Here is a 26,359-nt window from a genome sequence, read left to right as displayed (position 1 = left end):
GATTTTTATTTAGTGTATGCTCTTATGCTTTTCTGGATGGCAGAAATAGAATATACATATATAGTGGCTTTTTTGGTGCCATAAAAGTCTCATTTCACCCAATTACCATGTCTTTAAAAACACATTTATTTTGTTATTTTGTGTATGTGTGTGAGTATATGCCAAGTGTGTGCTGGTGCCAATGGGGGCCAGGAGAGGGTGTCGGATGCCCTAGGGCTAGAGTTACAGGCACATGTGAGCTGCCTCACTTGGTGCCAGGAGCCGAGCTCAGGTCCTCTGCAAAAGCATTATATGCTCTTAACCCTCTGAACCACTGAGCCATCTCTCCTGTCCTACACTTACATTAACGAATGTAAGTGTAATGTGTTTACCCAGGTGTGGTGGCACATGCTTGTAATCCCAGCACTCAGAAGGCTGAGGCAGGAAAACCATTAGTTTTTGTTCTGCCAAAACAAGAGCGTGTGTGCTAGTAGAACTTAACTCATCTTAGCTTTTCCAGCTTTATTCCTAGTGCTGTTTTTTTTTTTTCCTTCCCCCTAACTTGACGCAAGCTGGAGTCACCGGGAAAGAGGGAGCATCAGTTGAGAAATGCCTTCTATCAGGTTGGCCTGTAGGCAAGTCTGTGCTACATTTTCTTAGTGATTTTCTTAATGATTCATACAGGAGGGTCCAGCCCACTGTGTGTGGTGCCACTTGTAGGTGGGTGATCCTGGGTCATATTAGAAGGTAGCATGTGCAAGCCATGGCTATGGTAAGCAAGTGAGTCAGTAAGCAGGGTTCCTTCATGGTCTCTTTGGTTCCTGGTCTGCTTGAGTGCCTGCCTTGGCTTTCTTCAGCCATTGCCTTTTCCTCCTCTGATTATTTTTGGCCATAGCCTCTATCACAGCAGTAGATAGCAAACTAGGACTTCCCTCTTGAGTTTAGAACACAGTTTAAGTTCACAAGCCTCATAGTTAGAAGAAAGCAACACCAGAATTTAATTTGCATGTCTCCCCTCCACCCCCCAAAAAGATTATTTGGGCATTTTTGGTGGGGATCAAGGGACTGTGGAATTAAGTGTGGCTTTGGGTTTCTGCAAAGCAGAGGTCAGCAAGCTCAGACTTACACAGAAAATGAGGCCGTGCAGCTCTGGCTGGCACTGCTAACCCCACACTTGGGTATCCAGGCGTGCTGTACCATCGCTCAAATTCCAGGCACTCGGCTGGCCTTACCTACCCACCACCTTGATCCTGGGATTTGCATTTTGTCCTGCTGGATCAGGAGCTTTGAGAAAATCCACCTTTCTCTAATGCAAGGTGAAACCTTTCTCCTGTCCTCGTGTGTCTTTGCTGCCCTTTCTTTTAATTAAAAGATTTCCCTTCCTAATGTTGGAAGAGCTTCCTAAAGGTCACACTGGAAAAGAGCTGCAGAGCAGGGACATAGATCGCAGCGCTCTGTCCTGTTGTAGGAGAAACAGTCTCTTGAAATCCACAGAAAAGTGCCTTTTCTTATTTATCTATTTGTTTATTTATTACTTAATTTATCAATTATTTATTTATTTCATTGTTGCTCCAGTAGGGACGGAAAGGGACGTGGTTCTAATGTGTAGCCTTGATGCCATTCAGTTACAGCTCAGGAGCAAGGGGAGAGGGGTATGTCAGGCAAGCACCCTCTCAACTCCAGGCCCCATGTGGCAGAAGTCAGCCTGAAGAATAATGCGTGCATGAGCCTTCACACAAACAACAGCTTTCCGTTGACTTACAAAATAGTTGCACTTGAACTCTCTATGGCTGTGCAGCAGTTGCTGTTTGATTTCTATGGGCTTTGGGGCCACTTCTAAGAGTTCTGTGAGCTCTTGCTTTTTTTTCTCATTAATGCCACGTGTAGATGCTCTGGCTGAAGAAATGATCCTGACACAAGACAAATGCAGCTAGAGCTCTCGGAACACACAGGTGTTTTTATGCACCTGCCACCAAAGGAGGGGAAACTGAAGAGGAGCTTCGCATGCTGAGAAGCCCGATCCCTTAAGCAGAGACGCCACATAGTAGTAACAATGTGCTACCTCATTTGGTAAGTGTGTGTATATGGCTGTCACCACATGAGTTAGGCCCTTGCAAGACGAGACTACTGGCAGATCCATTTTCTTTTGTGTGAAATGGCAAATGAAACAGCCTTTGCTGCCTCGATTGAGTGTGACCTTTGTCTAAGAAGACAGCTGAAGGAGTGTGTGACAGGGCTCAGTAAGAGAGTCCTTGCCTGGCATGTGAAGGCCAGCAGGTTAGTCCTTAGCAAAAGGAGAGAAACTGTTGCGTAGATACTGTATTTGAATTTTGTGCAATTTGATGTTAGTAATTTCACTTAACGACTTTTTGCCACAAGGGGAACATGAACATAATTTGATCAAGGATCCGAACGCTGTGGTGGACTAATCATGAGGACACCCAGCTGGGCGGGGGTGGCGTATGCCTTTAATCTCAGCACTCAGGAGGCAGGGGCAGACGATCTCTGAGTTCAGCCTGGTCTACTGAGTGAATTCCAGGGCAGCCAAGGCTACACAGAGAAACCCTGTCTCGAAACAAAACAAAACAACAAAGATATCAAGGACATCCGGTTACACAGTTTTGCCAGAGCAGGTGTCAGGGAAGGATAGCAAGACTGTGGCTCACTCTGAGCCCTGAGGGGCTGTGAGGACAGAGACCCTTAGCACGCTTGTGGAGTTAAACTGTAGCAAGAATAGGCTGAGTGAACTGTAGCTCACATCTGTTTTATTTGCTTGCCTTCCTCCCTCCCTCCCTTCTATAACTTGCCAACAGTTGACTTCTGTTTTAGTTTGCTGTGGGGTTTCTTTTTTTTTGATAATTATCCTATGAGTGACCTTAATCTTGGCTGTTTCAATGATTGCTAGAAGGCCTCACTCTATAGCCACAGGTTAACCTTCAACTTACTGTGCAACCCAACCTGACCTTGAATTTGAAGTGATTCTTCTAGGTTTTTGAATGTTGGGATTATAGGCATGAACAACCACATATAGAGAATTTTTTTTTCCTCAGTGAAGAGAAATATTTGCACTTGAAGATATTTTATTCTGTTTCTGTCTATAAGACCTTGGACAAGCCCCTCCTTGACTCATTTCATTTCTAAAGTCCAATGGGAAATAATGGGAATTTAATGGGAAATTGACGTTCTAAGAGAAACAGTATTGCTTTAACCTAATTTCCATTTTGCCTTTTTGGATTTTTATTGTAGAAGAAACTTGTAAAGTCACCAGCAGTAAATTCTCCTTTAAGAATAGAAAAGAAAGTGTGGCGTGATGGCATATATTTATAATCCCAGCTCTCAGGAGAATTGCTGTTAAGTTTGAGGCCAGCCTAGGCAACATAGCAAGATTCTGTCTCAACAACAGCGCCCAACTCTTCCTGCCCCCAACATTACCCCGTAGTGAAGCTCCAATCAAATGCACTGAAAAAAAAATTAAGAATCCAGCCAAGCCAGGTGATGCAGGTTGGTAATCTTAACCACTCAGGGGGCTTAGGCCAGAGAATCACAAGTTCAAGGCTGCCTGCCTTGAGTGAAACCCTGCCTGCCTCTAAAGAAAACTAGCTATAAGGTGATAAGTACAGCCCAGCGTTAGGGTACTGAGCTAGCATGAGGTTCAACCCTAATACGTAAAAAAAAATAAATAAATTACAAAATCTAAACATTGCATGGCAGTGTTTATCTGTAAGCCCAGCACTTGGGAAGCCTGGGGCAGAAGGATCTGGAGTTTGGGGTCAGCCTGGGTTACCTAGTGAGACGCTGTCTCAACAATAATACTTTGTTGAAGCTGTTTTGTGCATTGACTGAAGTGAATCAAGACAGAGAAGAACTGCAAGAAGACATTGCTATTCTTATTTTGCAAGTGTTGCCAGGGAACCAAGTTTTTAAACAGTGTAGAAATTTAGGCTTCCTGAAGCCACTTACCTTGGTAATTGGCGTCTTACTATAACTGACAGTTACATGGCAACAGGGATGTTCTGTGAAGATTCTTAAGTGATAGATCTTTCAGAGCCACTGATGAGATGACACTGCCTTCAGGGGAGCTGCTCAGTGGTATTCGAGCAGGGTGGGTGAATGACAGATGGCGGGACTGCTTTGCTTTGTTCCATCTCTCTGGAGAGGCTTGAGCACTCCTTTTTTTTTTTTTTTTTTTTTTGTTAATTATCAACAGGTACGTTGGGTGGTGGATTTGGAGAGGTGGATTTAAGTAAGGTAGGAAAAGTTTTATAGGAAAAGACTTTAGAAAAGTAGTGGCTCAGAACTCTGAGTGTGGAAAAAGAAACAAACTTTATACTGTTATTAATATTATTAATTGAGATGTGGGGTTTACTGTGTTGCCTAGGTTGACCTTGAACCCTTGGACTCAATCAGTTCTCTTGCCCTGGCCTTCTGAGTGTAAGCTTGCACCACCACACCATACTACGTCACATCACGCCACACCATACTTTTTAAAGAGCAAACCTTTTGTCTTTTGCAAAACTGATATTGTTTTAAAACAGAACTGGCAATTGCTGGAGGAGGAAGGAATTCTAAATGTTTATTACAAACCTCATCCCTAATGTGCATCCGTATAAGTACACAAAGACACTCGTGTTTAGCCAACAGAGCTACAGGCTTCATGAAGTTTGCTAGCTGGATCAACACCTCTGTGAGAAATATTTTATAGGGCCAGGTGTGGTGGTGCACACCTTTAATCCCAACACTCGGGAGGCAGAGGCAGGTAGATTGCTGTGAGTTCAAGGCCAGCCTGGTTTACAAAGTGAGTCCAGGATAGTCAAGGCTACACAGAGAAGCCCTGTCTGGAAAAAGCAAAACAAAACAAGAAATATTTTATACAAGACTCAGGTTAAACTTTGTAGCATAGCCACAAATATCATGGAGATACTTTTGATTGAAGTGTGGTGTGAAAGGGAAAGGGGGGACTTACAAGACTGTAGACTACAGGATAGAGAAAGCTCGTGCTAAAAGATGGAGTAGCAGGAAGGAGACGCTTGAAGATAGGACATAAGTGCCTTCTGCAGACTTGTCTCGTTGGTTAGTGTAACATGATTTTTATGGATAGTGGCTATGTGAGTGTGTGGCCTTCTTTGAGAATAGGGTTTTATAGATATAGTAAGGGAAAAATGAGGTAATAAACTAAAATGGACTTTAATCTATCACGACTTGTTTTCTTAAAAGAGGACGGGACACATATATGTATGCACACATATGTATGAAAGTACATGTGCACTTTGTGTGTGTGTGTGTGTGTGTGTGTGTGAGAGAGAGAGAGAGAGAGAGAGAGAGAGAGAGAGAGAGAGAGAGAGAGAGAGAGAGAGAGAGAGAACAGATATGTCTATCAACCAACGAAGACCAGGGATTACTGGCAACTGGCAGAAGCCATGGGGCCACTGCTCCCCTAAAACCTCTCAAAATCCAGCCAGCACCTGCCTTTTAGATGCTCACTCCATACAACTGTGGGCAAGCAGTTCTGTTTTAAGCTCCTAGTTGTTGAGACTTTGCCATGGAAGGTCTGGTGAAAAAAGCTTTCACTTCCATTTCCACCTTTACTCTTCTGCTCCTCCCTTCCTCCCTCCCTTCCTTCCTCCTCTCCTTTCTTCTTCCTTCCTTCCCTTTCTTTTTCTGGTCCTGGTATTATACTCAGGGTCTCTCACATGCCAGATAAGTGTTCTGTCCCTGAGCTATACCCTAAGCTCTTTTTACTTCTAATTGTGAGACAGAGACTACAGGAGTCTTCCACTAGGGCCTGGTGTTTCTATTTGTTTTTGCAAGGTCTCTTACTATGTACCTGGGGTTGGCTAGTTCAGCGTCTCAAGCATTGGTATTACACACACACACACACACACACACACACACACACACACACACACACACACCATTACTGCTTGTCTTGACTCTAAATGGATTTTCTTTTTAAAGATTTATTTATTTCTTATTTTATAAGTATGTGCATATGCCTGAGTGTATATGTGGTACACCATGTAGTGTACCATACATACATATGCAGGTGCTCACAGAGGCCACTAGAGGACCTTGAATTCCCTGGAGTTACAGGTAGAGCTGCCTGTGGATACTGGAAGCCAAACCTCGGTCAGAGGAACCACGCCTGGATCCTCTGGAAGAGCAGCAAGTGCTCTTAACTGCTGAGCCATCTCTGCAGTCTCTCCAAATAGATTTTTATTTCAGTAGCAGGTGCTATTGCAACAATTATTTTAAAAGATAGAAGAGGCCATTGAACTGGGTTAATGGGTGATGGCTGGAAAAATTTAGGGGCACATGTTAGGAGTCTGAATTGCCTTGAGACTTTCACCGGAAACCTTAAGGATAATTCTGTGTGGGTCTAACATAGAAAAGAAAAGATTACCAGACATTGGGCAACAAGTGAGCCTGTTTAAAAGTGGCAGAGACCTTGACAAATCCTGGTCTCCTAGTTGTGTTTGTGTGTTAGTGTACAAAGAACTGCTGGCTCTACTGTTGTGGGAATAAAAGTATTGCCATGCCATTCTGTATTGGTGGAAAATTGATTAGACTTCTTTGTTCCTGAGTTGCTGGGATTGAAGGCGTGTACCACCACACCCAGCTGATGGAGAATTTTAGATTGCCTACCCTCTGTAGTTGTCCATTGAAGGATTTTCTTCATCTCCATTCTGTAGAGGAGGTGAAGTCAAATTGACTCTTGCCTATTACTAGAAATGCATGTAAAACAGCACTCACGTCAGCTGAGGCCCTTCGTGTGTTCTAGTGGATTTTTGTTGTTGTTTGTATTGCCATTGGGCAGGATAATAGCTCTGTTATAAGTTGATTATAAATCAACTAATTGGGTTTCTGTTACTTTATGAACACTGCATATGAACAGTGACTGGCATCCAGGTACAATGTATTAAAGTGAAAGTTACCAGTTTAGCTTTGAAATGATGTCCATATAAAAACAACACCTTGTTTATGTAATACCATGCTTGCCAGTGTTCTCACTTGCAAAGGTGGTTTATGTTTTCTTTCTACTCTCCTCTGCTGGGGTCTCCTCTGGCCCTCGCATTTGGGTAGGAGCGATGAGAACTTGTTTGGTGACACCTCTAATTTGAGATTAGGGAGTCGTTCATCTGCAGGTGGCTAGCCTGTTATGACCACTCGATGACTATTGAATGGTGGTAATTGCAGGGTCCTTAGTTCTTTCCAGGTCCCCAGACTTTTGTTTCAGTGTCTGTTTTATTGCAGAAACAGTCTCTTAGGTGTTTGCTGCGTTTTACATCAGAGTCATTATCTTGCTCAGTACACACTTTGCCATGTGCTTTAGCTGCGTAGAGATTTCAGGCTAACTGGAGAAGCTTCTCTGACCTTACTCAATGGGACAATAAGAGAATATTGGGTCTTCCCATGCTAGACCCTGCTCAGTTTTAGTTAGAGTTCTAGCCCCCAAATTCCCCTCAGGCCCTGGTATTAGTCACTTAATGTAGCAGATTTTTACTCTCTAAATAACTTGAGTCAGCCAGCATCTTTGGATCTTCAGAATTTTACAGAGATGGCAGCCTGTAGGCTTCAGGCCACACTTGTAATCTCTAGATTTTAATATAAATGGACATTTTTCTTTTATAATGAAGCTTGTGATATTTGAGGGCTGAAAGAGATCTTGAAAGGCAAATTTAGTCCATCCTTTTGGGAAACTTTATGCAGTTTCATTAAGGTGAGAATTATTGATTAACATGAAATTTGTTGTCTGAATGGTTGATGACCAAAATAACATTACAGAAATGTCCAAAAATAGAAATGAAGACACAGCTGTACTCTGAGTTGGTTAGGCCTGCCACGCTACCCTTCTGTCAGTACACTGTTGGTTGCGCTGGGGTGCCCATCTGTCTGCCAACTGAGGGACCGTAACAGTGTTCAGGGGACTGTGTATGGTGTATTTTAGTCAAGACATATTTGACTAAGCATAAGTAACATTGAAAATTAAAAACAAATCTATAAGTAATTTAAGAAAAACAGGGAAGAAGCCAGAATGAAGATGGACTCCTCTGCATGCTCCCTGGCCTGGCCTTGTCAATAAATTGACATATTATAAAGAGTACTCGTGCTGGCTTCCAATGGTGTAGGACGTGGAAACATACAACACATAGATAGAACACACTGGGGACTGGCTGTGAGAACCAAGCTCTAAAGGAATTTGTTTTGGAGGGGTGGGGCTAGAAGTAGTCTGGCCTGGGTGTGGTGGGACATGCCTGTGATGCCAGCCATTGGGAGGCTGAAGCCTACAAGTTTTAGAACCTAAGCTGAGTAAGATTCTCTCAGAAGCAGAACAGAGCCAACCCTTCCAATAGTGTGTGCATGTATAGAAAAAGAAATGTATTGAAATGGGGAGGTAGAGCAAGCTGGCTAGATAAAATTGGTTACCAGAAATAAAACGTATAAATAAAACTGAGGAATGAACTAGGAATATGTGTGTTATAGTACTCTCTCCGTGATGTGTCGAGGAATCTTAATCCAGCAACATGGCTGCCCTGGCAAGGGATCACATCCAAAGACAATAGATATGCCTTTAGGACACACCTTTAATCCCTCTGGCTGGAATACAGATACCTTTAATCCCAAACAGTAATGTCTAATTGAGAGACAGACAAAGATTGATTGATTGATTGGTTTTTTGAGACAGAGTTTCTCTGTGTAGCCTTGGCTATTTTGGACTCACTTTGTAGACTAGGCTGGCTTTGAACTCACAGAGATCCTCCTGCCTCTGACTTCCCTAGTGCTGGGATTAAAGGTGTGCGCCACCACGCCCAGCTGGGACAGAAAAAGAGAAATCAGAAAGATCTGACAGGATGAGTCAGAGATAGGATATGCTCAACTCTCATGAGAACTGACAGGAAAGGGAAGCTACGTAAGAGCAGCACAGAGTAGAATACAAGAGAGGATGGAGGAGGAGGAGAGGGCAGTGCAGGAATACCATTTGGAGACAGTACGGTAGAGTTTGGGAGTGCATTCCAGTTCAGTGCAGTCTGGTGCAGTTCAATTGAGTGTAGTTGAGCTCATGCAGTTCAGTTCGTGGAGTTCAGAGGCAGTTTTTCAGTTTTTTTTTTTTTTAAGATTTATTTATTTTTTTATATATACAGTATTCTGTCTGCATGTACATCTGCAAGCCAGAAGAGGGCATCAGATCACATTATAGATGGTTGTGAGCCACCATGTGGTTACTAGGAATTAAACTCAGGACCTCTAGAAAAGCAGGTGGCGCTTTTAACCACTTAGCCATCTCTCCAGCCTCTGAGGCAGTTTTTTTTTTTTTTAAAGCAGAGCAATTCAGTGAGAAGCCAGTTTAATCAGTTATCTTGGAGAGTTTTGAGCAACAGCAGTTGAGTTGAACCAGCCAGTGAGAGTTCAGAAAGAACTGAAAAGAGTGAGCTTATTCAGCAGTAAGTCTCAGAGGCTGAAAACATTCTAAGCCTAGGTTAGCAGATAGAGGCTGAAAGCCGAAGCCTTCAAAGTCTGGGTTTACAGAGGATTAGTTTGTATGGAGGCTAGAAGTTTCCAAGCCTAGGCTTTGGGATAGACAGAAATTTGAGGGCTCAGCCCCAGCCATGTATTTTTAAAGCTTGGGTGTGGCTCTCATCTCATCTCTTCTTCTGAGGAAATAAAAACCATATTTGCGGTGACGAGAAGGAATTTTTCTTTTTCTAAGTGGTACTGAGGATTTTAAATGGAGGTCTTTGTGTGTACTATACTAATATCCCAAATGTGGGTTTTAAAATTTATCTTAGTTTTTGTCTTCATCATTTTCTACAATGCAAATGTCCTGTTTCTGTTTTAATAAAGTGTTTTAAAAATACTTCAAGGCCGGGCGTGGTGGCGCACGCCTTTAATCCCAGCACTCGGGAGGCAGAGGTAGGCGGATCACTGTGTGTTCGAGGCCAGCCTGGTCTACAAAGTGAGTCCAGGATGGCCAACGCTACACAGAGAGACCCTGTCTCGAAAAACCAAAAAAAAAAAAAAAAAAAAAAAAAAAAAAAAAATACTTCAATTCACCAGGCATGGTGGCACATGCCTTTAATCCCAGCACTTGGGAGGCAGAGGCAGGTGAATTGCTGTGAGTTTGAGGCCAGCCTGGTCTACAAAGTGAGTCCAGGACAGCCAAGGCTACACAGAGAAGAAACCCTGTCTCAAAAAACCAAAAAAAAAAAAAAAAAATAAACAAAAAACAAAAAACAAAAAAACCCAAAAAAACCCCACCAAAACAACAACAAAAACACTTTTAATTCTTTGAGAATTCCACGTAATGTATTTGATCACATTCACCTGTTGATTTTGCCCCTTACTCCTTCCAGATCCTCCCCCACTTCCCTGGTTCTCTCCCCCAATCAGTGCTGCCGTACACTCCTGATAGTGCGGCCATCCAGAGGAGCATGGTGAGCCCCCCAGGAGCCATACCCTTAAAGAAAACTGACTCTGCATCTCCACAAAGCCATCACCTGTCCACAGGTCTTACTGTAGTCTAGGCTACCTCCAATTCATGGTGATGTTGGAATTACAAGTGTGTGCCAGCACACACATAAAAGTTCACATGTAGCTCTTGTGTATAAATGGTTGGCTTGAATATATTTCGCTAATTTTGTTTCCTTAATAAGGATATTGTAATCTTTTGGACACTTTATCAATGCACCCAACAGTAAAAATTCTTAACGACATTATCAAATGTCTAGCATTGTGTATGCTCCTCTCCATTCCCTCAGCTGTTCTCAGGGTGAGTATTTCCTTTGGCTAGACCGTTTGGATCAGAGTACAGATACGTTCCCAACCTTATACTGTGAACCAATAAGACTGAAAGACCTTTAATGCAGGGGTAGGGTTGATGCACCAGGGATGGAACCTAGGACCTTCTGTTGCTGACACACCGCAGCCCATTAAGTCTGCTTAATTTATTTCTCTTCTCTCTTCTGCTACCATGTACTTTCAATTTCTTTATTTTATTTCTTTAAAAAAATGTGTATAGATGTTTTGCCTGCATGTATGTCTGGGCATGGCATGCATACAGTATCTACAGAGTGCAGAAGGGGGTGTTGCGTCCCTTGGAACTGGAGTTATAGATGATTATGAACTGCCAGGTGGGTGGGATTTGAACCCAAGTCTTTGGAACAGCAGCCAGTGCTCTTAACCACTGAGCCATTTTTCCCAAACCTATTATATTTATTATTATTATCGCTCTCACATAATGTTCATACTATTCATCATAACGTACCTCACAAATGTGTTTTAATGAGAATGCAACTCAGAGGCATTCTTGGGCATCAGAAGAAAGCATGCAGAGAACTGTAGATTGTAAGAAATCCTATAATATACTTAGAAAATGATGACTTAATTTCATTAAGGTAAATTGCGAGCCATTGAGAAAGCTCGGTGGGTAAAAGCTTTTACCACACAAGCTTGATGCCCTGAGTCCAGTCCCTAAAGCCCACAGTGAGGGAGAGAGTCAACCCTAACCTCACTGTGTACTGATACTCACACCTTTTTCCTTCCCATAACCCCTCCCTTCCTCCCTCTCCCCCTACCCGTGTGTGTGTGTGTGTGTGTGTGTGTGTGTGTGTGTGTGTGTGTGTGTGTGATATGTGCCATGGTACACACACCCACATATAGAGGCCAGGGAATAACTTGTTGATTTCCCCTTTCCCCTTTATGTGGGATTCAGGGATGGAACTCGTGTCATCGGGCCTGTGTATCAAGGGCCATTATCCTCCCACCTCTGAGCAGTCTTGCCAGGTTCTGGTTCTAAAGTCTTAATAATCCTATAGCCTCAGTTATTTATACTAGATGAAACAGCCATTTACGTGGGAGTAGTTCAGGCAGAAGGTACCCGATTTCCTTTCCATTACTTATTGGAAAGTTACCCTGAGATAATGCTCTGATAGAGTGAGGGTCTCTGGAAATATTACTTAGGACCCCAGCCTTGTTTACAAAGTCACTTAGTGTCATACCTATGTACTATAATTTTACTGTGAAGACTTCTCGAGTTGGGATTCCATTGCCTGCCTATTGATTTGCCTCTACTGATTGCAGGTAGAAGATGACAGCGATTCAGAGACCTGTGGAGAAGAGCATGATGAGCAAAGGCATTTTTCTAGAAGAAAGATCGTCTCCAACTGGGATCGATATCAAGATACTGAAAAGGAAGCTGATGGTGAAAGTGGAGAATGCCAGCGGGGCACGGACTTCAGTGTCCTGCTGAGCTCTGCAGGTGTGTGTTCTAGTTGGTGCTTGCTGCGTAGCGCTGGGAAGACTGCACAGACATTCTGTTACCTTTGAAATTGCATTCAAATGTTCTATTGCGTGTGTGGCTGTGTGAATGCCCGTGTGCACTTGTGCTGTGACATGCATGTGGCGGTCTGAGGAACACCTGCAGGAGTTGCTTTTCTCATTCCGTCATGCGGGTCTGAGGGACAGAACTTAGTTGCCATGCTTGGCAGCAAGCACCCTTACACACCGAGTTCTCCTGCTGGCCTGTGCCGATAGTTTTGAATGCCTGCACTAGAATAATTGGCGAACCTGTTCTGAGAAGAAGACAATTCTGAGGGTGTTAAGTTGTGAGCGAGAAGCACACTATTGAGTCTGGTGCTGGGAACTCGTGCTGCATATGGCACAACTCCTTTAGGTGCCGGTGTGCAAATGCGTTCTACTCTCACCAGTCAGGAGCTCAAACCCTAAGAGAGTTTACCGCTCAGCTCTCAGCTAAGATCTTCCATTTGTTACCTGCACTTTGGGCAATTATAGTTCCACACTTTTTATTCAAGATAGGAGGAAGAAAATAGAGGGAAAATGGCCAGTTAATTCTTATCAGCTACTTGGCTAAACGATCTTGGAGAAAAAAAATTGAACTAATGCAATTAAGTTAGCTTCTATTCTGAATGTGGGTTTAATGCAGTCAGTCGTTTGTTAATTATTTGAAGAGTATCTGGCAACAAGAGATACTGCGTGAATGCTTGAATTCAATTGAAATTCTAGTCTGGCCCAGCAGACACAACATTGGCTTATGATTTTGGTTATTTCTTTTAGCATTTTATTTAGATAATTTAAAGACAGGCACATGGTTCAATCCTCTCTTATTTTTTGGTAGCCTGCTTACTGCTTTTTTTTTTTCCTCAGGAGTTGATTATCTCTGTCTTGGGAGATTTCAGTTGTCATGTCTTTGCTGTGTTCTTGTATCTCTTCTCCACTCGCTGTTGATGTGTTGGCTTCCTGCTGCAGGATGGTACTGAGAACAGCTGCCTGCCTTGTCATGCATGTCGCCGAGCAGCTGTGTTGGTCTCCCACCGAGTTATATTTCATTCTCTGGTCATAAAATATGAAGAGCGTCCTCCAGATACACAGTCTCTGCTCCTTAAAGCGCTTCTGATTTTTAGTACTGTTCTTTTAAAAATAAATTAATATGCTAAATCATGGCAATTGCTTGGGGTAGGAATCAGTGGGAAAGGACTGTTGCGGCTTTATAGAGTGGTCAGAGAAGTTCTCACTGAGAAGATACCGTTTGTCTAAAGTCCTGAGGAAGGTAGGTGAGGGATATACTGTGGATATATCCGGAAGAGTGTTCCCAGCAAAGCCAGCAAGTGCAAAGGCTTTGAGGGAGGAGCGTTTATGGATGATCTCTAAGGAGGGCTTCCTAGTACAGCTGTTAACCTGTGAGGACTGGTGACTAAGGACTAAGTTTCTGTCTCACTCGGTTGGTGTTTGCTTATGTTGATGTATTCACTCTGTTTCCCTGGGAAGTTAAAGATCCAGCAGTTCTCCCCTTGATGACTTGCCAGAAAGTTCTAGTATAGGTGCATGGACTTTATAGATGAATTGCTCAGGAGTCTTTCAAATGGAAGCAACTCACATATTTACTAGTGGTGAAAGGAATGCACAAAGAGAGTGACCCTCTCAGTGACAAATAGAGTGACCCTCTCAGACATCATGTAGAGCAAAAGAAACAGTGCATACGTATGGGAGGTCTCAGTGTGGTTCTTGTGACACACGGAGCCCAGGTGTGCTGGTGATCAGCTGTCATCCAGTGCCTGGGCTCCTGACATAGGTGGGTCACCAGTACAAGGCTCGTCTAGGCTACATAGTGAGACTGTCTCTCAAACGATCAGACACAAGAAAAATTTAACTGTGTTGTTTAGAAAGGACAAGAGGGGCAATGGCTAGTTAGGGAGAGCCATGCAACAGGTGTGTGGGCCTGGACACTCCTGTGATGTTTGTAGTATTCTGTTTGCCTGGATGATGCCTACCCTGGTTCAATAAGTTTATTACTTAAGAGTAAGTTTAATAATGATGAATAAAATAATTATTCTTTAAATTGTCTATATATATTCTCCATTTTAAAATTTTACAAGGCTCCCTATAGAAGACTCCTGTACACAGGTACTAGCTATGGCTTGAAACATCTACATCTTTATTTCTGGGAGACGTGGGATGGTGTGTGGTTTGTTCCAAGTGGTACTCCTTTTGGCAGGACTGTGAGTCTGCAGGTGTTGCTCTTTCTGTAAGAATTGAAACCAGATCAGCAGGCCACTAGCTTTTGTTTTAAACAGTGTTCTAACCCTCAGTAATGTTTTTAAGAATTTGCACTCTCTGTGCCCTTTAAGATGTCACTGATTGCCAGAATTTCTGTGTGTTGACAGTGTGAGCACAATAGCCAGGATAAGACTGAAGATAAATGTGGAAGAAAAATAAATAGGTGGGAGTGTGTCAGCTCTGTTTAATTTTTAGTGAAAATAGGAAAATGATGTGATTTGGTCATAGAGTTATTTTTATATGTGTATTTTCACTTGAAGCCTTTACATATCTTTTTCAGTGCAACTGTAGAAATTGTTGGAGAGCAGTTATAGATTTAATGACATTTGGTTTTCCCACTCCGTGTCATCAATTTAGACTGAAAGGGAAAGGAAGATACTCATGCTAGTAGCCTGCGCTCCTAAGCCTTGAGCCATTCTTTCCACCAAGCAGTGGAATGAATGGTCTCATCTGATCCTTCCCGCCCCTGCCTTTTTACATAGCACGTAGTTTCTACTAAAACAGTTTCATCTTGCAAAGGCAGTTTAGTAAGGGATCTGTTGGTGTGTGGGTAATCTGAAAAAACAAAACAGGGAGAAGTAGACATTTAACTTTAAAGTTAGCTCAGTGACAAAACAACTTTTCTTATATCAGAGTACAGAAGCAGGCCCCATCTGATTTCCTCTTTTAAACCCCAGAAGACAAGAGCAGCTGAAGACTTAGAACTTGTTTGCAACACTGCTGGTCCCCAGAATCACTTGTTTTCTGCTGCTGTGATGCAGGTTCCTGAGTGTTTGCTGGTCCAGCTGCATCCTTTGCTCCATCATAATCAGCCTTTGCTTCCTTGCCCTGAAACCGTGTTTAGCGGACCTCATTTCCTGTTCTCTTCTTTGTCTTTGTGACCTTTTGGCTCCTATTTGCTTAGGGATCCTGTAGATGTCTGTGAGTTTCTTCACTGCTGCCTTTTGCACCTCTGCTCCCAATATTTCCGTCGGTTCTTTGTTTCTCCCTTTGGGTTACCATCACGGGCCTTTTTAGCTTCATTTAGTGCTTCTCAAGTTTCGTTTTTTCCTTTTTTAAATTAAATTAAATTAAATTAAATTTTTTGAGACAGGATTTCCGTGTGTAGCCTTGGCTGTCCTGGTCTCACTTTGTAGACCAGGCTGGCCTCAAACTCACTGTGATCCACCTGCCTCTGTCTCCCAAGTGTTGGGATTTAAAAGCGTGTGCCACCACTGCCCGGCACTTTTTTTTTAAAATTTAAATAGAATTATTTCCTCTTTGCTAAAGCCTGTCCTTTTTTACTCCTCCATACAAGTATGTGTGTATTTTTGTGGATCTTGTGTGGCTTGGTCATCTTAAGTCACCCAGCAGTTTCGTCAAGTAGCCAGTCTGGAGATTTCAGTTCTGCTCCTTGGCACTTCTATTCTTTCTGCCTTTGCTTTTTGATTTGCTTTGTTTTCCTTAATTCCCTTTAAAAAAAAAAAGTAATCTTCCTTGAAAACTGTAAGGAAGTTGGTCAGGGCTAACTAAGGCTAAAGTTTGTATGATTTTTTTCTTTTCTTTTTCTTCTTCTTCTTCTTCTTCTTCTTCTTCTTCTTCTTCTTCTTCTTCTTCTTCTTCTTCTTCTTCTTCTTCTTCTTCTTCGCAGATTCAGTACCTTAAATACCATAAATTGATCTGAATACCCTGTGCTTGACTTTATCTTCTAGTATTTCATGTGTTATTAAAGTGTTCCTGTTGAATTTGTTTACACCTTGTGCTTAATGGTCACTAATGGTCTAATAGACAGTTTATATCTCAACAGAGAGGTTTGTTTGGAACCTGTTTTTAGTTTTATCTTCATTTATTTATAGAAGTGCTGTCTAGTTTGCTCAACACTGCTACTGTTATATTGAAGTCTGTAATACAGACTTTAAAAAGGTTTACTTTATTGGTATTTTATGTGTATTGGTGTTTTGCCTGCATGCTGGTATGTGCATCACATACATGAAGTACCCGCAGAGGCCAGAAAAGGGTGTCAGATGCCCTGGAAATGGAATTCCAGATGGTTGTGAGCATCCATGTAGGTGCCGGAAACTGAATCCAGGTCCTGTGCTAGAGCAGCCAGTGCTCCTAAGCCCTGAGCCATGTCTCATGCCTCTAAAAACGTTTTTATGATATCTACTAATTTATTATGTGCCAGTGGGGTGTGCACACCCATGAGCATGTGGAGGCCAGAGAACAACATGGAATCGATTTTCTCCTTACACCGTCTGAATCCCAGGACTAAACTCAGGCCTTCAGGCTTGGTGGCAAAATAGCTTTACTTCCTGAACTGTTGTGCCAGCCCTAAGCTTGTGCGTTTATCATTATATCCTGACATATCCAGCTTTCACCCACTTTGATCTGTTCCTTTCCCTAGATTATGCCCTGATAAAGTAAAGTCACCAAAACAGTACTTGGTTTCTTGGTACATTTTTTTCCTCTAGACTAGTTATTGTTTTCACTCTCACCATTTTTGGCAATTGTGCTTCTTTCTTGTCCCAGTCCCCTGAGCAATGTCACAGAATCAATGGCTGTGACTGCACAGTCTTTAAGTTCATTTTCAGGTTGAGTGCTATTTTATTTAGATTATTTCTATTTCTAGTAAGAGAAAATTAATAAGTATTTTTAGGGTTTGGTTTATATTCCAGATAATCTTCAGGTTGACAGATGTCTACTTAGCCATGTCATCAAGACTGGATGTTCTATGCTAATAACACCCAGCACCTTCTTTTCAATTGCTCTGCTTGGCTATAATACCTGCTGGTCTTAGTCACTGTTCTATTGTTGTGATGAGACTCCATGACCAAGGCAACTCTTACTGAAAACAAACAAACAAACAAACAAACAAACAAAAAACCCACCTAACTGGGGCTTGTTTACACTTTCAGAGGCCTGATCTCTTATCATTATGATGGGGAACATGGCAGAGGAAAGGGGGAGGCTTTTAAAACCTTAAAGCCCACCCCTAGTGTCACCCCTCCTCCAACAAAGATTAAGGCCATACCCCGTCCTTATTGCCTTTAAAAAGACCACCATGGGGGCTGAGGAAATGGCTCAGCTTACAATAGTAAGTAGCATTTGAAAACACTAAACAACATTTTGAGAAAAGAAAGGCTGGGCGCTCTGAATTTTCAGGAAATGTTCAATAATAGGAACTCAAGAAATAACCAGGGAATCAGTTATCTCTGAAGAGTCTTCTCTTTCTAAGCCAAAATATCTACAATTCTCAGAACAGCAGCAGGCCAAGGAAGCCCAGGTGCCTGATGGCGCCACAAACCTGACTCCGGTAGCATTTCCACCATGGAGACAAACATCACAATGTAGCAATTTGCAACTCTATACAGTTAATTCGTTATGCAAGATTATTCATACTGTCACGATTCATTGCAAATTTTTATAACGATTAAGCTCTTTATATAAACACTGAGCCATCTCACCAGCCAGAAATTATTATTTCTCACTACTTGTTTCATTTAAAGTGAAAAATCTGGGAAATGTGGATTTATTTCAGCCTTGACTTGGATTATTATGACAGAGGCATTCTGGAGCTTCAGTACAAAATGAATTTTCCTTCACTGCTGATAATTATTAACTCAAGCAAAAAGATAATTATGTGTTATAAGCCATGCATGCCAAAAGTCAAGCGAAATTCATCTGCTTCCTATTTTTTTCAGAAAATTGATAAGATGCCACCTTTCTTACTGTTTTTCACATTGCTTCTTAGCTTTCATACTCAATTATCTCCCCCTGGCAGTTTTGAGAGATGCTTAAGAGGCCTTGCTGCCAAGGCCTGACAATGTGCAGCTACAATGTGTGTAGCTGCACCCAAGCTCTCTGAGACTACAGGTGGCCACAGTAGCATCCAGCTTGATTCCTTTTTTTTTTCCCCCTCTTCTCTTGTTGTTTTTGAGACAGGCTCTCTTTATGTAGTCCTGGTTGTCCTGACACTCGCTATGTAGTATCCTCCTGTCCCTTCTGAGTCCTGGCATTAAATATGCTCCATCATGCCTGGTTCCCTTTTTCGATGAGAAGTACTTATTTTAAAGCATTTCTGAACTCTAGGTTGTTGGAGTCCTTTTGATTGAAGGTTTTCATCATGTCATTTGTTTTTAAAGATTTATTTATTTTTTATGTATACAATGTTCTTCCTGCATGTAATGACTACAGGCCCAAAGAGGGCACTAGATCTCATTGTAGATGGTTGTGAGCCATCATGTGGTTTCTGGGAACCGAACTCAGGACCTTTGGAAGAGCAGGCAGTGCTCTCAACCTCCGTGCCATCTCTCCAGCCCCATCATGTCATTTTTTTTTTTTTTTAGGTAAGCTAGATCTAAGTACCATGTATATGCCTAGTGTCCAAGGAGGCCAGAAAAGGTCACCAGATTCTTTGAAACTGGAGTCACAGATGGGTGTATACTTCCACATAGGTGCTGGGAACCGAACCTGGGTTCTCTGGAAGAGCAGCTGGTGCTCTTACTGCTGAGCCATCAATCTCTCCAGCCCATAGGTTTCTTGACTGCCTATTGTGATGTTCAGACTTCCCCATGACCGTTTGTGCTTTGTGTACTCTCAGGGCACTTTTCCTAGGAATTCTTCTCCATATATTAACTATCCAGTGTGTGTTCCTGTTGCCGATAGCCAGAGGCTGTTGCATGATAGTACCTCTGGAGTGTGGCTGTGTGGAGCCACATCAGAACATCCTTCTGTAAGTGAGGTCTCAAGTATGGGGAAATCACTTTCGTGCAGGCTGTCTTAGTTTAGGCTCATTAAGTTAAGGCATTCCCAATGGAACGATCTTGGAAGTTATGCTGTTAACAGAACAATATGAAATCCAATCTGTGTGGGAGTGTGGGTCCCTGTCAGCTAAACACTATAGCTTCTAAATAAGAATTTGCTGCTGCCGTAGCTTAAATGCATTTTAGCTGAACATGTTTATTACTGTCTGCCTTATCTTTGCTCCCCCTGGCTGCTGTGAGCCACACTAGTTTACTGTGGGATCATTTTGAAAAGCAGCATTGATTCAGGTAGGAAGCCTACATCTTCATTTTTATCCTTATGCTTGTTTTTCTTTGGAGTTTGGGATCATAGTGAAAAACTGAGTTGAATTTAGTTTTGAAAACTAGAGAATAGACAGTTAAGAAGCATCATCACACGGGTTCATGGCTAGAGAAGCAATTGCTCTGAATGGATTCTTTTGGTACCACTCTTTGGCCTCTTCAATCTCCCCTGCTCTTCTGTTAAGTAGGTAGAAGAAATAGCAGAGGAAAGATGTGCCAGTGCATAAGCTGGTCCTCTTGAGCACCGAGCGCCCGCTCCTTCCTGCCCATGCCCTCTGAGGTCTCCGAGGGGGTCAGGATGCTTTTGTTGTGTGAAGTCCATGTGTTTTGAGCCTTTGGTACCTCTTCTTTCATTCTTCAAAGAGTCACAGAGTATTCATCTCATGCACAGTCTTAGCCATCTTTTCGCCAAAATGTTCATTTGTTTAGATTGGAGAACTGATGTTTACATAGGTTGCTGTTTAATCCAGGGCCGTGCAGATATTTGTGGGTGATAAGACGCTCAAAGAAGATTTTTTCTTTCTTTGCAGCTTCACAGACAGTGCGGTTTTTATGTGGCAGCAGACACCCATTTGAACTTGAGTCCTATGTGGTTTTATCCTTTGTTGTGAGCTATAAAAATTCTATAAGCACATATATACGCCCGTGCATATAATCACATAGTTTTGTTTTATTTTATTTTCTGAGACAGTTTTACTTTGTAGCCCAGGCTGGACTGGAATTCACTATGCAGTCTAGGCTACACTAGAACTTGAAGTAATTCTTTTGCCTTGACCTCTCAAATATTTGTATTGCTGGTATGACCAATTATGCTTTTTTTTTTTCAGAGTTCCCTTTTTTCCAAACTAATTTGTCCAGTATAGGTTTCGTTTCCACTTTTAAAAATGCTCTTTTGTTTTTTTAAAAACAGGCCACTGAGAGTCCTATGCCTATGTTAGATTTATCCTAGTTCACAGTAGGAGCATGCTCAGAGGAAGCTCAGGAAATCCTGCCAGTACACGAGTGTCACCTCTTCACAACGGCCGCCTTCATTGGCCTCTTTATAGTTTTAAATAGGAGTAGTAGGTTTGAAAGACTCCTTTCTAATATGAATGTGCATGTGTGACCGAGAGGACTAAGTTGCATCAGGATCCCATCGTGGAAATGTGGTACACATGAGGATGTAGGAGTAAATCTTGGTAGAGGTTGGCAAAGACTTTCAAAACTCAAAGTTTCGCAGACATGGATATGGAGTGTCTCTGAGGAGACAAGTAAGCATGCCATAGTTTCAAAATGTCCCAAGGAGAGAGAGGGTGCCAGGTGCACTCCTTGTGGCCCCGAGCTAGGATGAGCAATTTGGAAGCTAAGCATGCTGATCTGGCCTCCTAACAGACAATGAGGATGTGCACGATGGACTGTGTTGTGATTCGTGCTGTCTAACGGAGGAGGTGATGAGCAATGGGGGATTTGCTTCATCCTGTTTTGTCTTCACATGCTTGAAAGAGTGGATCAGGTGGAGGTGGCTCAGGCAATGGTCACCTTTCAGGACATCCACAGCGCTGTTTCCTGAAGGAAACTCCTGGTCTTATGCCTGTTGTTGAGCTTTTGTGCTCCCTTGAGTTGAAGCTGTGGTGTCTTTGTTCAAGTTGTTTCTTAAAAGGGTAGAAGGTGGGTTTTCTGAGTGCCAAGAGGGAACAGATGGATGCTTTCCACTTTGTTCTCCTGAGAACTCACCTGAGCCCACAGTTATTTTTTCAGTAGAGTATTAGCCATGTCATAAACAGTTGGTACTATTGTGACCATGAACATAGATATTTTTATGAATACATATTGATTTAATAATGGATTTTATTGGTATTTTCATATATGCATATAAATGTATTTTGATTGTATTCACCACCCCCATTATCTTCTCCTGTCCCCCTTCTCTCACTGATTGCTTTTTCTAATTAGTCTCCTTTATACTTTCATGAGTTTTCTTCTTTCTTCCCTCCTTCCCTCCCTTCCTTTCTTCTTTCCCTCCCTTCCTTTCTTCCTTCCCTACCTCCTTCCTTCCTTCCTTCCTTCTTTTCTTCCTGTATTCTTTAATTTCTTTCTTCTTTGTGTGTGTGTGTGTGTGTGTGTGTGTGTGTGTGTGTGTGTGTGTATCCTAAGGGGTTTAATTAGTGTTGCTAAGAGGAGCAAGGGTGAAGGGTTATTTAGAGCAACACTTTACAAGCGGCTATATCACTAAAGGAAATGTTTCCCCCAACTCAGTAGTCACTAGCTACCCATAGATCCTCAGGGAAGAGTGGGCCTCATGAACATCATCCCCACTAGATACCACTAACTACCTGTAACTATTCAGAGATGGATGTAACTTTTGTTTTGTTTCGTTTTGTTTTTTGAGATGGGGTCTGATGTAGATGGGCCTGTAGCTGACTAAGGTCTAGCACAAGCTGCATGTCCTAATCCTCCGGCTTCTTAAACCTCTGGAGTGTCTAGGATTTCAGGTGTGTCTAGGTGGTGCTGGAGACGAAGCCCAGAGCATCTGGCATGCTAAGCGGGCTCTCTGCCCAGTAGGCTACACTCACCAGCATGTAAATCTTCAGGGAAGAATGGGCCTGTTGAGTACCTCCCCTCTCATGGCAAGTCCTTAATGGGTCTATTCTTATGCAGGATTTGTGTAGGCAAGCATAGATGCAATGAGTTACAGATGGATTCAACAGCCATGTCATTCCTGGAAGACAGTGTTCCATAACATTCCATCCCTTCCTCCCTCCATTCTTCCCACCCTCTCTCCTGTGATGTCCTCTGAGCCTTGAAGGGGTGATATAGATATCCAAGAAAGCTGAGCATTCAGCGGTCACTTTTTTTCTCAATCATTTTGACCACTTTAGGCATCTATTTTCCGTATAAGAAATATCTGCTGGGAGTTGGTTTTCCTTCCAAGAGATCTAGTAATATTGCTTATTTCACTTCTGTGCATAGAAATGACACCACAAGAGCCTTGCTTAGAAGTGAGAGGAGAGAGCACAGAAGAGAAAGTAACCTGTGATGCCGCTGTCAGGGCATTTACTTCAGTTGGCAATCTGAGACAGGAAAGATGTTTATTTTAAAAATTCTCTTATTTCTTGGTACTTCTACTTGTTGGTAATGAAGATGGTTGTGTATTTATGGCTATAGTAGGTCAGTCTGATTCTTAAAAACCTTTATAAGTATAAAACTATAAGAAGCCTATAATGTATTTTTAGAATACTTTACAGAATAAAAATGTATTGGCCACTGGAGCTTTTCTTCCCATGTCTATTTATAGCTTCTCCATAAAAGCATAGGATACCAAGAGAGTGCACCACAACAGTTAAAGCCATGTAGTAACTGCACCGGTATTGGTTGTCTGTCTGGAATAGTTTAAAATAAAATACTTACAGTAGAATCGCAAGAACTTGCATTAAAACACATCTTTTGGAAAATGGAGATATTGGTTATTCTGGAAATTGTGTTTGTGTGTTCAAGTACATGTTAAGGTGCATTTGTGTGGATGTACAATATAAATGCATGCATGTGGGGGCCAGAGGACAGCCCAGGGTGTTGTTACTTGGGTGTCGACTGCTTTATTTTGAGAAAGGTTCTCTTAGTGGGCTGGAGCTCACCAATTAAACTAGACTGTCTAGCCAATAAGCCCCAGGGATTGTCCTCTGTTGCCCCCTCAAGTGTCTCACAGGCAAGTGCCATCATGTCAAGCATTTAAAAAAATGCTAATGTGGGTGTAGGGATTGAATTAAGTTTTTCCAGCAAGCACTTTACTGATTGAACTGTCTCCTCGGCCAGGGAAACTATATTTGAAATTATGACAACTCCTTAGTGAATAGAGTAGTGCTGGAGAAGGCTGGGCAGAAATGAGCACAGTGTCGTATAGTAGTAGGCCAATGTAGGAAGCAAAATGTTCTTTTGCCTGCGAGGTCAGATTTCTGTTTTTTTTTTTTTTTTTTTTTTTGACAGTATTTCATATAGCCCAAGGGTTTGGGCTTTACAACCAAGGGTAACCTTGAACTTCTTATTTTCCCATTTGTATATCCTTTGTGCTGGGCTTACAGGTGTGGACCACCATTCCTTGCTAATGGGGTAGCGGCAGGTACTGGGGTTCAAAAACAGGATACTGTGCATAGGCAAGAACTCACTATGTAGCCCTGGCTGCCTCTGCTTCCTATGTACTGGAATTACCCCCACCCCCCACGTCTGTTTAAAGTTAATTTTATCTACTATAATGTGCTACAATATTTAGTTACACTGACGCTCAGGTTTAAGTGCTCAGGCTTGGCCTTACTATCTTCATAGTCAGGAAAGTTATAGAGCCCACAATAAAATGACTGGCAAAATGTTAAGGAAAGAGTATTTGAAAGGGTGTTGCTTATCAGAATTTCCAACCGCTCTCTCTTGATTTCTCATACTGCGTTCTGAAACATTTTATGGCAAAAGCTCACTGTTTCGTTTCTATGCTTGACTATAACTTACTGAGATTTTTATTTTATTTACTTCAAGCATATTTAATCCAGCCCAAATTATAGCTATCTAAAATAAACTTGTAATCATTTGAATCCTAGGTTTTGGTTGCTTGATCATTGTTGAGGCAACAGAATAACCATCTGGCAGTGCTGGTTTGCAGGCTGTGTCCTCTTAGGCTGGAAAATACTAATGATTCAGAGGACTCATATGAGGAAGTGGCCACTGGTCCTAGGCAATATCTGTTTGGAATAAAAGCCATATACAATAGAGAGTACCTTTGTGAATCCTCTAGATGGCAGAACAATGACAATGTATATACTCTAGGAAGTACCCAGGAAGGACAGGGGAGAGATGGCAAACAAACAAACAAAAAACCAAACCAACCAAACAAAACAACCCAAAAACCAATAGTAGACTATAGCTTTTCTATTGCAGAAGATGTAGTTTTGTATGCTTTCCCTATCTACGTTTGATCTAAGATCTTTCTTGAATGTAACTGCTAAAATACAGTATGACAAAACTCAAAATCTTGAGCTGTGTATACAGACATTAAACTACAGACTTGGTGAAGACCACATATCCAATCACTTCTTTACTGCAGCTGACTCTACCCCAGCACCCAGGGATGAGTTCTGTAGCAATACCAGCTTTTGCTGGCCTTCAGTTTCATCACAGCACAGGGCTTTGCCACCGCCCTTACTTACACAGAAACCACCACTGTTGGAATAGACTTAACTGATGTGAAATCCTGAGGTTCTAATAATGCTGTGGCTCACAAACTCAGATTTGACTTAGGTACTTGAGCAAAGTCTAAATGTTAAAGGGAAAAGGAAAAGAAATGTAAGATTTTTCTGCTCTCACCATCCGATAGCTGATTTTACTATCCCTTTAGTTTCTGTATTTTGTTTTATTTCACTTCATGTATGCATATTTTGCCTGCATTTGTGTCTGTGCACTGCATTTGCACCTGGAGCCCTAGGAGGCCAGGAGAAGGCGTCAGATCACCAGGAACTGGAGTTGCAGAGACTTGTAATCCACCACGTGGATGCTGGATATGGAACCCTGGTCCTCTGGAAGAGCAGCAGGTGGTCTGAACTGCTCAGCCTTCTCTATAGCTCTATTTCTTCAATTTCTATGCAAACTGTTTGCCCACACTTTCCTGTAATCACCTTTTAAACAACAAAACCAAATGAAATCTTTGGGACTACGGATGTTCTGGATCTCAACATAGGGTGGAAAAATGTGATTTCCATATGTCAAATAGAACAGAAATATAAGGGACAAATATACTATGGTAATTTTTCATTTGCTAATATCATGACTTCCTTAATGGATATGACTTCTGCATCTACATAGCTTTTATTGCAGGACATGTACTCTGAAAGGCATCACACTGAGACCTCGCTATGACTGAACTATTTGTCCTGTTACCAGCGAAGGACTGAAGCGTAGTTAGGACCACTGTTTCCCTGCCCGTTCTTGAGATTGTAGCAGAATATACTATACTCATCGAGCTCAGCCACTGATTAACTAGGTCTGAACGTACTTGAAAATAAGCAGTGAATATGATCATTAAATTATTCTCATGACAATGAGCCATGAATAAATAATACAGTTTCATAGACAAGACAAACATACACTTTCAGTGATACCCAACAGAGTGTTATAGCAGAAGCAGTATCAAAGTGCTAAGGAAGTTTTTAGGCACGATGGCTTTTCTGTAGGTATTACAAGTTCCCCCAAAATTACTACAGCTAGAAAACTGCCCTTGTGATGGTGTGCAGGAGATGAGAGATTGTTAGAGGAGTGCCCTGATTCAAACTAAAACTTTAGCTGTGCACCAGCCAGCTTCCTTGGGTTCTTGTTCCAGAAAGTTCAAGGTTTACATTGGAGTAACTGAACTGGACATCGTCCCTTGCTTTGCTCTTTCAAGAGCTCAGAATTCGATGTTATGTTTCTATAGTGACAAGTAGGAAGGCCCAAGTGGTCCGAAGACAACAACAGCATGGCATTGCATAGCAAGGCCTGCAGAGCATTTTCTGATTGATCTGGACTCTTGGATTATTTGACTAATATTTCATGTTATGTGACAAGTAGAGGATGTCAGGATTGTGCAACAACTCTTCAATAATATAGTGTAATTTAGTCAGTCCTTAGGAGCAGTTAAATGCTTTCACAGTCTTCTCATGTTCTATTATCTCAAGCAGAAGGTGTAACCATAAAAGATGAGCTTGCCTTGTCGTCATGTGCGGAGACGTTATTGCTTGGATGGGATATTTGTGTGT

The 26,359-nt window shown here is 42.0% G+C and overlaps 2 protein-coding genes across 2 annotated transcripts in view; one reads left to right on the top strand and one right to left on the bottom strand.

Moving 5' to 3' along the window:
- AVEN (apoptosis and caspase activation inhibitor) overlaps positions 1-26,359 on the top strand; it is a 131,718-nt gene that overhangs the window by 8,377 nt on the left and 96,982 nt on the right. Inside the window, exon 2 of the mRNA XM_084776331.1 lies at positions 12,055-12,232. Coding sequence (XP_084632457.1) covers positions 12,055-12,232 — 178 coding nt within the window. The remainder of the gene's footprint in view (positions 1-12,054; positions 12,233-26,359) is intronic.
- CHRM5 (cholinergic receptor muscarinic 5) overlaps positions 1-26,359 on the bottom strand; it is a 53,119-nt gene that overhangs the window by 21,913 nt on the left and 4,847 nt on the right. The window lies entirely within an intron of this gene.

The sequence above is a fragment of the Acomys minous genome, assembly GCF_964271855.1.
Source record: "Acomys minous genome assembly, chromosome: 3".
In the NCBI taxonomy this organism is placed as follows: domain Eukaryota; kingdom Metazoa; phylum Chordata; class Mammalia; order Rodentia; family Muridae; genus Acomys; species Acomys minous.
The sequence above is the reverse complement of the archived record's forward strand: the minus strand, read 5'-3'. Positions and strand labels throughout refer to the sequence as shown.